The 13,479-nt window shown below is 31.0% G+C and overlaps 2 protein-coding genes across 2 annotated transcripts; one reads left to right on the top strand and one right to left on the bottom strand.

Annotated features, from left to right (window-relative positions):
• Nucleotides 1-60: 60 nt before the first annotated feature.
• On the bottom strand, nucleotides 61-1,361 carry LOC137817564 (large ribosomal subunit protein uL29). Its single transcript, XM_068620847.2, has 4 exons — nucleotides 1,227-1,361; nucleotides 1,002-1,137; nucleotides 768-924; nucleotides 61-349 (listed from the first exon to the last, which is right to left on the bottom strand). Exons 1-4 carry the CDS (start codon nucleotides 1,228-1,230, stop codon nucleotides 275-277), a joined length of 372 nt encoding a protein of 123 aa, XP_068476948.1. The 5' UTR covers nucleotides 1,231-1,361; the 3' UTR covers nucleotides 61-274.
• Nucleotides 1,362-7,707: 6,346 nt separating this feature from the next.
• UXS1 (UDP-glucuronic acid decarboxylase 1) lies at nucleotides 7,708-13,221 on the top strand. The gene is made up of 7 exons (XM_090304583.1): nucleotides 7,708-8,596; nucleotides 8,691-8,837; nucleotides 8,930-9,009; nucleotides 11,619-11,702; nucleotides 11,793-11,867; nucleotides 12,382-12,474; nucleotides 12,667-13,221. Exons 1-7 carry the CDS (start codon nucleotides 8,014-8,016, stop codon nucleotides 12,874-12,876), a joined length of 1,272 nt encoding a protein of 423 aa, XP_090160709.1. The 5' UTR covers nucleotides 7,708-8,013; the 3' UTR covers nucleotides 12,877-13,221.
• The last annotated feature ends 258 nt before the right edge of the window (nucleotides 13,222-13,479 follow it).

The raw sequence follows: 13,479 nt of genomic DNA, 5'->3' as shown, positions 1-13,479 counted from the left end.
AGGACTAAATTATACGTTTAAACTAGTTGTGACAAATGAAGAAGTTCAACAAAAAGGAGAAAAATGAAGAGTGTCAATGATCATTCATTCAGTGATACTCCAACCAAAAGGCCAAAAACAACCATAATTCTCAAAACAACTCTAGCTTTAACAAATATCTTGAAAACTATAAAGGCAGGCATCAAAATGACACTGGTACTAAAAATTGGAATGCAGCCTCAGTGGCAGGCATCAACAACACCTTAAAATTTCAATACAAATAATCAATTCTAACCTAAACTTTGATGGCATACTTTCTTAGTGGAAAGTACAGCTCCTTCTTCTTCTCCCGTTCTGTCTTCAATGATGCCTGCTCAAGCCGCCGAGAGGAGGGTGGTAAGAAAAAGCACAATCGAATAAAACCAAAACCTCGGTTAAAATTGGAAGCAAATCCAGAACGAATCAACTATAAAATAACTTCTATAGAAAATCGTTATTTAACCATTATTTTTATGAGAGCAAAAAATTCGGTCTGATTCCCAAAAACATGAAACAACATGAACCCAGTTTATCCGTGTTGTAATCGCAGTTTAATTTAATGATATGATATCACAATCCAAATGGAACCAAATATTAAGGCATTTTTAAGGCACATGTGCCATAACTCAAACTCAAAAATATTGGTTAAGTTGGAGTATGAAGCACATGTTAAAATTTAAAATTATACTTCAAAAACAATGAACAAAATTAAACTAAAGACACTGGAAAAAAAATAAAAAGAATGAAACCTGGTTTTTGGTTAGGCGTCTGCGAATGGCGCGGGTCTTCTTGGGACGTAGGTCAAGGGGCAAATACTTCTTCGTCTTGTATGCCTCTCTGAGCGCCGCCTTCTGCTTTTGGGAAATGACCGTCAACACCTGGGCTATCGAAAGCCTCACAACCTTGCTACAAAATGATCACCGAATGCGATTCAGACAAACATAACAATCACAACACACAATCAGAACAAGTTCGAATAGTACATTTTGGAGAGCTTATTAGGGGCGCCGCCGGTGACCTTGGCCACTCGAAGCAGAGCGAGTTCCGCCTTCAAGTCCTTCAACTGGTTCAGCAGCTCCACCTTGTTCTTGTTCCTCAGCTCGTACACCTTTATCCTCGCTTCAATGCCAAAAAAGAAATAACTCAGATCAGACGTGAAAAAAGGAAACGAATTTGAATCTTTGCTACAATGAATTTCTTTGTCTTACCCATTTCGTAGATCGACGCGCAGCTCTGCAAACACTCCTAAACCCTAAAGTCGGAGGCACAATGTTAACGATGATTTTTATATACAAGGATTGAGAAGCTCCTTCTTTTCCTTTTGTTCGTAATTGAGCTTTTCTTTTGTTTCGAGTATTTGGAGAACTAGTGGGCCGTTAAGCGTTATCTTATTGAAATGTCTTCCTGCACCTCCATGCTTTCTTCCTACACCTCCATAGAAGATTGAAATGACAACTTCACCCTCTTTTGTCTTTTTCATTAAAAAATCATTGTATTGTATTATACTAGTGTTACTAACCCGGGAAAGAAATACAGATATAATTATTTATGAAGTATTATTATTAGATTAATAATATTTTATATTATATTTTTTACTGTTTTCTTTATGATATTTTTTGGGTTTTTTTTATCAAAGTTCTTTACTTTTATCATTTATGTCGATTCTTCAGGTAGATACTTCAAGAAAATAAAACAATGTGTAAACAACTTAATATAAAAAATAAGAATTAAAATATTAAAAAAGACAAAAATAAAATGTCACCAGATAATTTGATTGAGTTTGACGAAAAGATAACGTCACAAAGAAATGTTGAAAATTACTATTGGTGAGTGGTTCACGACGTTCAGCTTTAGCAAAATGGCCATATACCATTATTTGAGAAGTCGATTCCATGTAAACATTAATATGAAAGCAGTTATCACCAATGTATCAGAAATATACACGGTGTTCTCCTTTAAGATCATAAAAATGACGTAAGTTCCCCCATGCATATGTTATTTTTGGATTCAGCAAATCCATGTTGTACATTACAACATGGGTGTTCCCGTTATTATCTGCCAGCAGCCATTGGTCATCAAGTTCAATAGCAAAAGCGCGATCCAAAATACCATATTGTTATTTAAAAATCAAAATAAAAACTGTAAGCAAGTCATTGAAGTTTGGAAAATCAAATATAATAACATAACCAAGAAAACACATACATCACCCTTAACACTCATTGTCCAAAACATGCCTTTGGTATCCAGTCCGACAATCTCCTTAGCAGTTGCGGTTATCATCTTCATAGTAAATGAAAGGAAGAAATGAAGAGAAGAATATGAAATATGAAAGGACTTACAACACAAACAATGAAAGACGATTCTGTGTATACAATAATCTCAGAAACCACACCTATGAATAGCATATTAATATCCAATATGTGAGACGTTTGGGTTTTCCAATTTGCCACCATCCATTCTGACGTTTCATTCTAAGCATTTCAAAATTAATTAATATTAATATAATATTTCATATTTTGACATTTGTAAATATTAATATATTAATTAATATTATAATTGTCAGCAGTTGCCATCCATGTTTTTCTAATAAATGAAAGGAAGAAATGAACAAAAGAATATGAAATAGTATTGAGTATATATTAAATAACATATTAATATGTAAAATGTGAGACGTTTAGTTTTTCCAAACTGCAACCATCAATTCTTGTGTTTCCCTCAAAGCATTTTAAAACTAATTAATATTATAATTATTTTCATATTTCATATATTTGGCATTTTTAAATTTTAATATAATAATATATAAGTATAAGTTATATATAAAATAAATTCATATAGAATATATTAATATATATATATATATATATTAACAAATACATGTATAATTATTTATAAAGTATTAATACTATATTAATAATTTTTTATACTTTTTTACTATTATTACTATATTACTATATTATTACTATATCATTGGAAAAAAATGTTATAAAAATGTGTACATATATGTTCACATATGGACCGTGTTCTTTAATTTTTATTTTATTTAGATAGTGGATAAAGGTGAATGGATATTTAACCACTAAAAAATTTATTTAATATTATAATTATTTTCATATTTCATATATTTAGCATTTTTAAATTTTAATATAATAATATATATAAATATAAGTTATATATAAAATAAACTCATATATAATATATTAATATATTGATTAGTATTAATTTATAATATATAATATATTAATATATAAAGATTTATATGTAGATAATTATTGAATAAATATTTATATATACATAAATATAAATATAAAAAAAACATATATATATATATATATATATATTAACAAATACATGTATAATTATTTATAAAGTATTATTACTATATTAATAATTTTTTATACTTTTTTACTATTATTACTATATCATTGGAAGAAAAATGTTATAATAATATGCACATATATGTTCACATATGCACCATGCTCTTTAATTAGATTTTGTTTATTTTATTTAGATACTGGATAAAGGTGAATGGATATTTAACCACTACAAAATTTATTTATTCATAAGGGTGCATATTACAAATCATTGGAAGATAAATGTTATAATAATAATGTACACATATATGTTCACATATGCACCATGCTCTTTAATTAGATTTTGTTTATTTTATTTAGATACTGAATAAATGTGAATGGATATTTAACCACTAATTTTTTTTTATTCATGAGAGTGCATATTACAAATCATTAGAAAAAAAAATACCATAAAGAAAACGGTAAAGAAAAAGTATAAAATGCAAAGAATAGTATCAAAATGTGGACTGGTGTAAGGCACTGTATTGATTCCTTCACATTAATAATGAAATGTCTAATGCATTTTACATGTTGAAAATGAGAATGTCTAATGCATTCACATTATACATCAAATATATGAGGCACCGTGCCAAATTATTAAATTTCAACACTTTTCTTCCTACACGTCTATGCTTTCTTCCTAAACCTCTATAAAAGATTGAAATTTTACAACTTCACTCTCTTTTGTCTTTTTCATTAAAAAATCATTGTATTGTATTATATGATATTATTGTTAAAAAAATCAAATAGGAAGAAGTTTGGATAAAATTATATTAATATTAACATAAATTTAGTGTATATTAATTTAAAAAATTATTATATTTTGTGTATTTTATAATATTTTAGTTTATATTTGAGAAATAATATAAAGAAAAAATACATTTTCATATTTTTATAAATTATGGTATAAAATAAATAACAGTGATTAATTTAACATAGGAAAATTAAATGAAGATAACTAGTGAAATATCAAATCCTTTCCACTTTAAAATTGAAATAATGAGATTCATTGGTAATTGGTAGCCAAAATAAGTTAGATATAAGATATTCTATTTTAGTCTAATGTTTGTTGGACTGTCACGATAAAATTTCGCTGCAAGAGAATCAAACTCAATCCTGTGAATACATAAAAGAATTTGTATCTACTACATTAATACAATTTAGAGATTACTATTATTATTATTTACAAATATTATTGTATATTATCATAATTAAAGTTACATTAATATTAAAATTTTGTTATTGGATGAAATCGAACCAGATCTATTGAATTTTTTCTATCCTATTTAATATGTTTTTTTTATTCTATGGGATAGTTGAGTTAAAAATGAAGAAGGATGTAATAAGAATTTTTATCCTCACTTACCACTGTTTCTTTTAACTTTATTTTATTACACTCAGGTAATTCTTATTTTTACCATCGAATAATGATGTTACCGTCAAATTATTCACTCACCACTACTATTTCTCCTTTTCCTTTATTCTATAGCTTTTATTTTGGAGTAATCGGTAGGTTCGTTGTCGAATAAGTTTTATTATCTGTGTGAGTTTTGTTTAATTTATGGGAAAAAGATATATTAGTCATGGTTTCCTTTGCATAAGTAAAGTTCTGTGTATCATACAAATAAAAAATGCAAACTGCTACTATATAAAAAAAAACACTTTCATACAAAATTTCTTACGTTTTCATACATTCAAATATTATTTTATGTGTACACTTTTCATAACTAACAAATAACAAAACTATTATAAAGGGATATTGGGTTTATACAAAGTTATAAATGAATAGAAGAAAATGATTTTTTACCTGCCCAATGTGGGAGGAAGAAAAATAGGAGTGCTTCATTACCCAAGTTGTGAAATTGACCATGTTGAATTTGTAATTAATATAGTGATTTTATGGATCTATTTTTGTTTTAAATACATGTCTTTTGATGGATTTATTTTAAGCTTTGTGGTTGTTTTTTTTTTTTCCCAAAACTCTATAGACGTTGTTTCTTGTTACGAGCTTTTTAAGTGGTTTAATAAAATGATCTTGAATTATTTTGTTTATGATTGAACTGAAGAGTTAGGTGGTATGTGGACTTTTGGTGTTCTCCATGGTGCTTTCGGATTAATAGGTTTCATGTTACGTCAATTTGAACTTACTCGATTTGTTCAATTACGATCTTTTCCTATTGTATTTTGTGTAAGAACGTAAAAAAAAAAAAAGAGGATAAAGAAGCAGAACTTTGCCCCCACTGTCACGGACCATTCTTTTCTTTCTTCTTTCTCCCTTCATCTCTCCCTTCTACCTTCTCTCTTAATTTCTCACTCCATACCGCATCTATTTTAGAATCTGATCGTACCACGATGTAGTTGAGGAGTTAAGGAACATTTCTACCCGATCAGATTTTCAAATAGAGTAAGTTCATTTTTACTCTAGAGATCCTTTGTTCTTTGTTTTTCCTTAGGAGTTAGTCATCAATCTTGGTGGGGTTAGTTGAGAAGTTTAATCCTCTCAACTTATTCTACTATATACTGAATTTTTGTTCGGTTTGGATAACTTGCATTAGGCCCGTAAATTTTAAAGTTGATCCAGACTGTGGGGAACAAAATTCTTGAAGTTGCTTGGAAAACAAACAATTGAGGTAAGGGAAGCTAAATTTAATTTTTAATAACACCCTAGGATAGAAGATCTGAATGTGGAAGGGGCGTGGTCCCAATATTCAATTTCTCTTGAGGGGTGTTATTTGTTTATATATTTTGTGTTTGTTTATATATTATTTTTACTCTTGAGGATAATGTATGACTTGTTGTTTGATGGTACGTTAAGTATGAAAAGCCTATGTTTAACGGAGATCCTCTGGCTTCACTAATGATCTAAGTCATGTAGACATTAGGTGGTGAGAAGCTGAGAGGGAGTTCATACACACCAGGTCCCACTGTAGACACTCGGTATTGGATGTTTGAACTTACCCTGATCCTTTCTATTGGATTCGTTGGTAATATTTGGGTCAGGTGTTAGTCTCTGGTAGGGGCATACTTAATGAGTCTTCCGGAAGATGAAGTAGGATTGAAATGAAATCTAATGATTGTGATTGAAAATAGATCCATGTGTGGTCTATATGAATGATGAAATTGATATTGAAATTTTATATGACAACATTTAAAGAAATATTTACAAATGATTTGTTTGATTGGTTCTTTTTGCAAAATAAAATAAAATTAGATAAGATATGAAATTTCTTTTCATTAGCTTACCCTTGTTTTTCTTGTTGTGTTTGAACTGCGATGACGGTACTACGTACACGAGCAGATGACCATAGGGCATTAAGATGTTCTTTTGAACTGGATATGTAAATATTTGTATTTCTATAAATCCTAATAATGTATTAGGAATGTTTTGAAAAACTCCAAGTTTGTATAGAAACTGCTAGAACTTTTATTATAATAGTTATATGTAAATTATGGAGTGTTACATTTCGCTACTAAAAGTTAAGAAAATCAATTTTGTTCAATCCTGTTAGGTTAATTTATAGTGTTCAATATTGTAATTTTTAATCAAATCAATTTTAATAACAAACTTAATAATATTAATTTAGATTAAAAAATGTTAATATTTAAATTATTACATTAAAGTTTCAATGTAATAATTTACATTTAAATATATTTTAATTAGTAACACTAATTATTAATATTTAAAAATACTTAAATTTTTAAATTCGTAAATTTATTAAAAAAAAATTATATACACTAAATAATAAAAAATATTTGAATATTTTATTAATTATAATTTTAATGTAAAAATTAATATTAAAATCATATATTTTATTTTCTTCCACGACCTTATTAATTAATAATGAAATGATTTTATTTTAACTAATAATAACGATTTTATAATATATTAATTGATTAAATTTAAATTTTAAAAATATTTCAAATTTAAATTTCAGAAACATGAAAAAGGAAAATCGAAACTTAAAAATTTGATTTATAGGAGCAAAGTCACAGTAAATATTTGGGCATTGGTGAAGTTTTGTATATTTAGGTTTATTGGAATTATTTCTTAAGATAAATCCATGGTTTAAATAATATTGGAGTAGGACATGCATGAATTATTATTTAACAATAAAGTTAAGATGAATCTAACATTACTTTCAATTTAAGAATCTAACAATAAAGTTAATTTAGTAAACAAAAAGTTTAAATCAAAGGTGTATGTATGCCTCTGATTTATTTATTTCTACAAATGAAGGTTTTGATATGTATAAAAAGATTTTGTTATATAGAATGTAGAAAAATGTAAACCATTAATTTGTAATGAAATTAAAGAGAAATTAAGAATACGGTTAATTTAAATGCGGAAGAAAAAAATTATGGTGAGAGAGGCATTCACGTAGGAGTGATCAAAGATCGATAGAAAGATAGAAAAAGTGGCATCCATGGCGGGGGCAGAGTACCTTCAATTTCACGCTTTCTGTTGAGTGTTCGTGTTCCATCTCTATAACAATAATCATCTGCATTCATTCGCACTGTGCATCAGAAAAGGCAGAAAAAGATCGTGTGATTAAAAAGAGAAAAGAAAGTATCTATTTTGCAGTTACCCAAAACATTCCTCGGTCAAAAACACACGGTAGCGTTGTGTTTTGTTTTTAACCACAAGATGAAACAGCTTCACAAGCAAACCAGTTTGAATCACCGCAGGGAGGAAGAGATGTCGAGCAATGAGGCCTCACCATACTCTCCCAAATCCATCAAGCACACCAGATCCCTCCCGAGATCCATCAACTATCTTCTCAGAGAGCAGCGTCTTTTGTTTATCCTCGTCGGGATTCTCATCGGTTCCACGTTTTTTATCATACAGCCCACACTCTCCCGCATAGGCCCACCTGAGACACCCAACTTCCTTCCCCGCTCGGGCCTCAATCGATTGGCCGGGTCCCGCACGGGCCGGGTCCCCGTCGGGATCTACGGCCGAAGGCCGCGGATCGTTGTCACGGGCGGCGCGGGCTTCGTTGGGAGCCACCTCGTCGACAAGCTCATCGCGCGTGGGGATGACGTCATCGTCATTGACAATTTCTTCACCGGGAGAAAGGAGAACCTGGTGCACCTCTTCGGCAACCCTCGGTTCGAGCTCATTCGCCACGACGTCGTTGAGCCGATTCTCCTCGAGGTGGATCAGATCTACCACCTCGCGTGTCCCGCTTCGCCGGTGCATTACAAGTACAACCCCGTCAAGACCATCATATCCTTCTAATTTCTAACCAACTGCGGATTTTTTCAACTCTCTTTTAAATATTGCTTGATTTGAATTTTGTGATCCTTAATTGTTGGTTTACAAGACGAATGTGATGGGGACGCTTAACATGTTGGGCCTTGCGAAGAGAATTGGGGCCAGGTTTCTGCTTACTAGCACCAGTGAGGTCTACGGTGATCCGCTGGAGCATCCTCAGAAAGAGACTTACTGGGGAAATGTCAATCCAATAGGTGAGTGAGCGAGCGAGCTAGCGAGTGAATACACCAAGCTTTTATGTTGTAATATAACTTTTCAATTTTGTGGTTTGGTTTGGCGATTTTAGGTGAGAGGAGTTGTTACGATGAAGGGAAGCGGACTGCGGAGACTTTGGCCATGGATTACCATCGAGGTGCTGGCGTTGAGGTAGGTTATGTGTTTCTTGAATTGATTGAATAGTTTGGATTATTTATCTTTGATGTATTATTCTATGTTGTTGGATGATAAGTTTAGTGTGATGTTATTATACTTGTACTGTATGATCTGTTGTTTTAACTTGAGAACAGGATTACATGTGGTTTATTTCCCTTATTTTTTTTATTAATTTTACTTGTCATGTTAAATCATTTAGATTGCTCTTTTGCTATTCTTTCACATCACACTGGAAATTGTAGCATACTGTAGTGTTTTGCCCAGGCGTTATTGAACATATTAAACTTCCATCCATGCATATATTATTTTCAGTACCCATTTCTAATCAGAAGGGTAACATGCTCACGTACATAAGTAGCTAAAGGCTGAAGATTCAGTATCCATCTCTTATCAGAGAATGTCTGAATGTTTGCAAGGAAATCCACTTCTAATTTCATCCATAGAGGAAACATTAACCAAACTTGTGGACGATCATTAGAGAAATAAAGACTGCGGAGAGTCTCTTTTTTTGCTGATAAATAATTAGTGAAGTTCTTAGAATAAATGAATAAATTGATTTTTTTTTCTTTGATGAGAGCTTATTTGCCAAATCAGGCATATATAATGTTATATCTCTTGCTGGAAATAACGGCAGCTTCCATGAGAAAGGAGAAAAAGTTCTTCCTGGAGGATATGAGTTGGTTAATACATATTCCACTTTGCTAATGTTGGATTCTGATTAAGAATCTGAAATGGGTATTTGCTGCTACATTTTTCAACCGAATACCTTTTGGGTCATGCGTCCTTTGCTTAAACACCTCTTAATTTTTGTTCTACCTCTCTTATCTATTTATTTTAAAAACTCATAAAAAAAGCAGGTGCAATTAATTTTAAGGTTGCATGGTATATCCTGAATGTTCTTTCTACAAGAGTTGCCAAATTTTAATTTTGGATGTAAATCGGACAAGTTAGCCTAAGTTTGACAGGTAGATATGCTGTTAGTTATGACATCATTTTTACGTTCTACAATAAACCAGGACAAAGCATGGTTATTTGGGCTAATTGGTACAATATGATTCTCTGTAGCTCAGTAGAGAGCAGCAGCTGCCTGCTGTAGGAAACTCATAGTGTAGCATCTTTGCATTGCACAAATGGTGCCGAAATTTGCAGCTGAATAGCAGCCAACCAAATAGTGGAGGATAGCACAACTATTCCTTGTCCAATTCTAAACTTGGGATGTTCATGTTTGTGGGTAATCCTTTTAAAAAAATTACCAAAATATTAAGTTTCTAAAAAATTAGGGCTATCAGTAAATTGTGTTTTGAAACAAGAATTCTAATTGAGGATGTTATGTCTTAAATACAACTGACCTGTTTTGGTAATTATTTTTAAAATTTGGTCTGTTCAGTCAATTTTTTATTTACCCAAAAATGTAAAAATCCCTCTAAACCTTTTTTTTTTCTGTTAAACTCCGCCATTTTTGCCCAATCCATCCCTTTCCTGGTCAAGCCCATCTTCAACCTTTGTTTTGCAGTTCTAACACAGTAGTGATTACAGGCCTCAGCTCCTGCAACATAGCTTGGCTATACACGAATTGACTTTATTTTATATTTTGTGTTTTTCACACTTTACTGTCACAGCTATTTTTTTCCTATAATTCCATCCTTTTTCTTTGAACTTCATTCCTGCGTTTTTATTTCTCTCATTGTTAATTATAGCTGTGGCTAGTTGTAAATCTGTGTTAGGCTGTGACTTTTTTATTAGAGTAATATTCACACTATTTTTTTTCTGTTTTCTATACACTCAATTTTCTCTCTCTTTCTCTCCCTTCGCTACATCACATATTGTATCACACATCTCTCTGTTGTCTTCCTCTCTCTCCCTCCTGTGCGTGAAGTTGTTTCAAACTTTGATGTAAAAATAGCATTACACTTGATTATGAATTATCTTGAATTTTAGATGTTCGCTATGCTTAAACATTTATTAGTGTATGGTATATAGATTCTAAATTATTTATCTTGAATTTTAGATAGTTCGCTATGCTTAAATATTATTAGTCTATGGTATATTGATTCTAAATTATTTATCTTGAATTTTAGATAGTTCGCTATGCTTAAACATTTATTAGGGTATGGTATATATAGATTCTAAATTATTTATCTTGTATTTATAATATTTAATATAATGACCAGCCCGCTAATAGTGCTTTTGGATCAATTGCTTTGCTACTATTTGGGACTGATTACTATAACACAAGTATGAATTTAATGCTAGCTTTTGATTTTGTTTAACTCTTTACTTTTCTGCACAACTTTCCCAAGAACAGCTATGTAAGCAAGTAAAGGTTTTAAAAAAAATAGATTCAGATAAATTATTTGGTGTGTGTGCATGTGCACGTACTAAAACCTTTTTAATTTTAGACTATTGGTTACTGGCAATATGTATTCCACGAAATCTTTTACGATTGATTACGTGTTGTATATATGTAGGATTTGAAAGACTTTTAATTCAATGCACAACTTCATATGCGTGACAAATTCTTCATTTAGAGAAAAATTAATATTTAATCCTACATTAGAGAAGTTTAAATGTTATTGAGAGTGATCTGGTTTTATGTTTTACAGGTTCGTATTGCTCGAATTTTCAATACATATGGACCCCGGATGTGTTTGGATGATGGTCGTGTCGTTAGCAATTTTGTTGCACAGGTTTGACTTTCTTGTCTTTATTTTCAAATTATTTTCGAGATGTTTTCGTATACTATTAATTTTTATTCATTTGTTCATTTATTTTTGCAGGCTATTCGGAAGCAACCATTGACTGTATATGGTGATGGGAAGCAAACAAGAAGTTTCCAATATGTCTCTGATTTGGTATATAACTAACATTTCTTTTTCTTTTAAATGTATATTTCACTGAATCCTTCGTCTTTGGACTATAAACAGATTTTAAATAAGGAGATAAGATATATTTGAGTTTTATTTATTTATTTGGGGAATGGGATAGGGGGCAGGGTTTTTTTAAACTTGTACCTTAATGTAACTCATGTTTACTAAAACACTCAACTAGCTTATTCGACCTGATTTTCTTAAATGAGAATTGTTTTCTTGGGTGAAAGACAATATCATTCAAGTAGAAATGAACTTTTAGAGAGTTACTAAGAGAATACTTAAAAGAAAGAGAAAACAGCTGATTTGGAAGGTTAAATGAAATTATTGGCCATTACTTGTAATTCGACTGACATTTTTTGAAGTATTTTTTCTATTGATTTTGAATTGGACAAGTTCAAATTTAAGAATGAAGGATTTGTTATGCCTGCATTTGATATGAACTGGTGAGGAATTGTCTTGATGCAATGGTAAACTAAATTTCTTTTCCAACCCACAGGTTAATGGGCTGGTGGCTTTAATGGAAGGTGAACATGTGGGACCTTTCAACCTGGGTAACCCTGGGGAGTTTACCATGTTAGAGCTTGCAGAGGTATCTTAAGTCTTCTTTTCTTCTCTCACTTTCATTTCTTCCTATGCATTTACCTTAATTCTGTCAGAATATGCCGCTGGGCATCTGCATTTTGTTTTTATTCACTGCTTAATCAATAGCCTAACACAGCAAATTAGTTGTGGCCATCAGACTTTTGGTGAGTGAAGTGAGATTGAAATGGTTTTATTATAGGTTGTTAAAGAAACAATTGATTCCAGTGCTACAATAGAATACAAGCCAAACACTGCTGATGATCCACATATGAGGAAGCCAGATATTAGCAAAGCGAAGGAATTGCTAAACTGGGAGCCAAAAGTCCCACTGAGAGAAGGATTGCCTCTTATGGTTAATGATTTCCGAAATCGGATTCTTAATGAAGACGAAGGTAAAGGGATGAAATAAGAACAATAGCAAACCCTGTATGTATATGGAGACGAGAATCTCTCCCCTTCATTTTTTGTTCACATATGCGGTTCTCAGCATCAGCACAAAATTCTTGTAGCTCCTCACTTTCGGAACAAAATATCTCTACTGCCCTTCCTCATTTAATCAGTTATGCTTGCTCTTAGTTCACAATTCATGTATTTGTTAAATTTTTGAAAGATTTTTCTTTTAGTTTTCTTCTCTATTGTATCGATACATCGATAAAAAGTTGTAGTATTTGATATTTGGATTCTGGTATCACGTTTTAAAAAAATCGTGAATCTTTTCTCTTTTTATGCTATTAATACCACTTCATTTATCAAAGACTGGCTGTCTAATTTACTTTTACATGTTTAAACTGTGATGTTAACTATTATTTTAATATCCCAGTGATTGCTTAAAACGCAATTGATATATTTGTTGCATAATAATAGTTGGGGTAAATTATCAATTTAATCTTTTATAGGTAAACAAAAATTACTTTTTAATACTGAAAGTTTATCATTTCTGTGTATACTTTATTTTAAATCTCTTTTAGGGGTTAATAATTAATCAATGTACAGTGGAGACTCAAAAAATGAT

The sequence above is a fragment of the Phaseolus vulgaris genome, chromosome 7 (assembly GCF_051622355.1).
Source record: "Phaseolus vulgaris cultivar YP4 chromosome 7, ASM5162235v1, whole genome shotgun sequence".
Lineage (NCBI taxonomy): Eukaryota > Viridiplantae > Streptophyta > Magnoliopsida > Fabales > Fabaceae > Phaseolus > Phaseolus vulgaris.
This window is presented reverse-complemented; position numbering and strand designations above follow the sequence as displayed.

What these genes read in the sequence shown, in the direction of transcription:
- LOC137817564 (XM_068620847.2), bottom strand. An exon ending in CCTAATAAGCTCTCCAAAAT is followed by an intron (nt 925 to 1,001) that starts GTACTATTCGAA and finishes ATCATTTTGTAG; the next exon opens with CAAGGTTGTGAGGCTTTCGA. An exon ending in GACGCCTAACCAAAAACCAG is followed by an intron (nt 350 to 767) that starts GTTTCATTCTTT and finishes CGGCTTGAGCAG; the next exon opens with GCATCATTGAAGACAGAACG.
- UXS1 (XM_090304583.1), top strand. Translation starts at nt 8,014, where the DNA reads ATGAAACAGCTTCACAAGCAAACCAGTTTGAATCACCGCAGGGAGGAA. An exon ending in TTAGCAATTTTGTTGCACAG is followed by an intron (nt 11,703 to 11,792) that starts GTTTGACTTTCT and finishes TTATTTTTGCAG; the next exon opens with GCTATTCGGAAGCAACCATT. An exon ending in CCATGTTAGAGCTTGCAGAG is followed by an intron (nt 12,475 to 12,666) that starts GTATCTTAAGTC and finishes GTTTTATTATAG; the next exon opens with GTTGTTAAAGAAACAATTGA.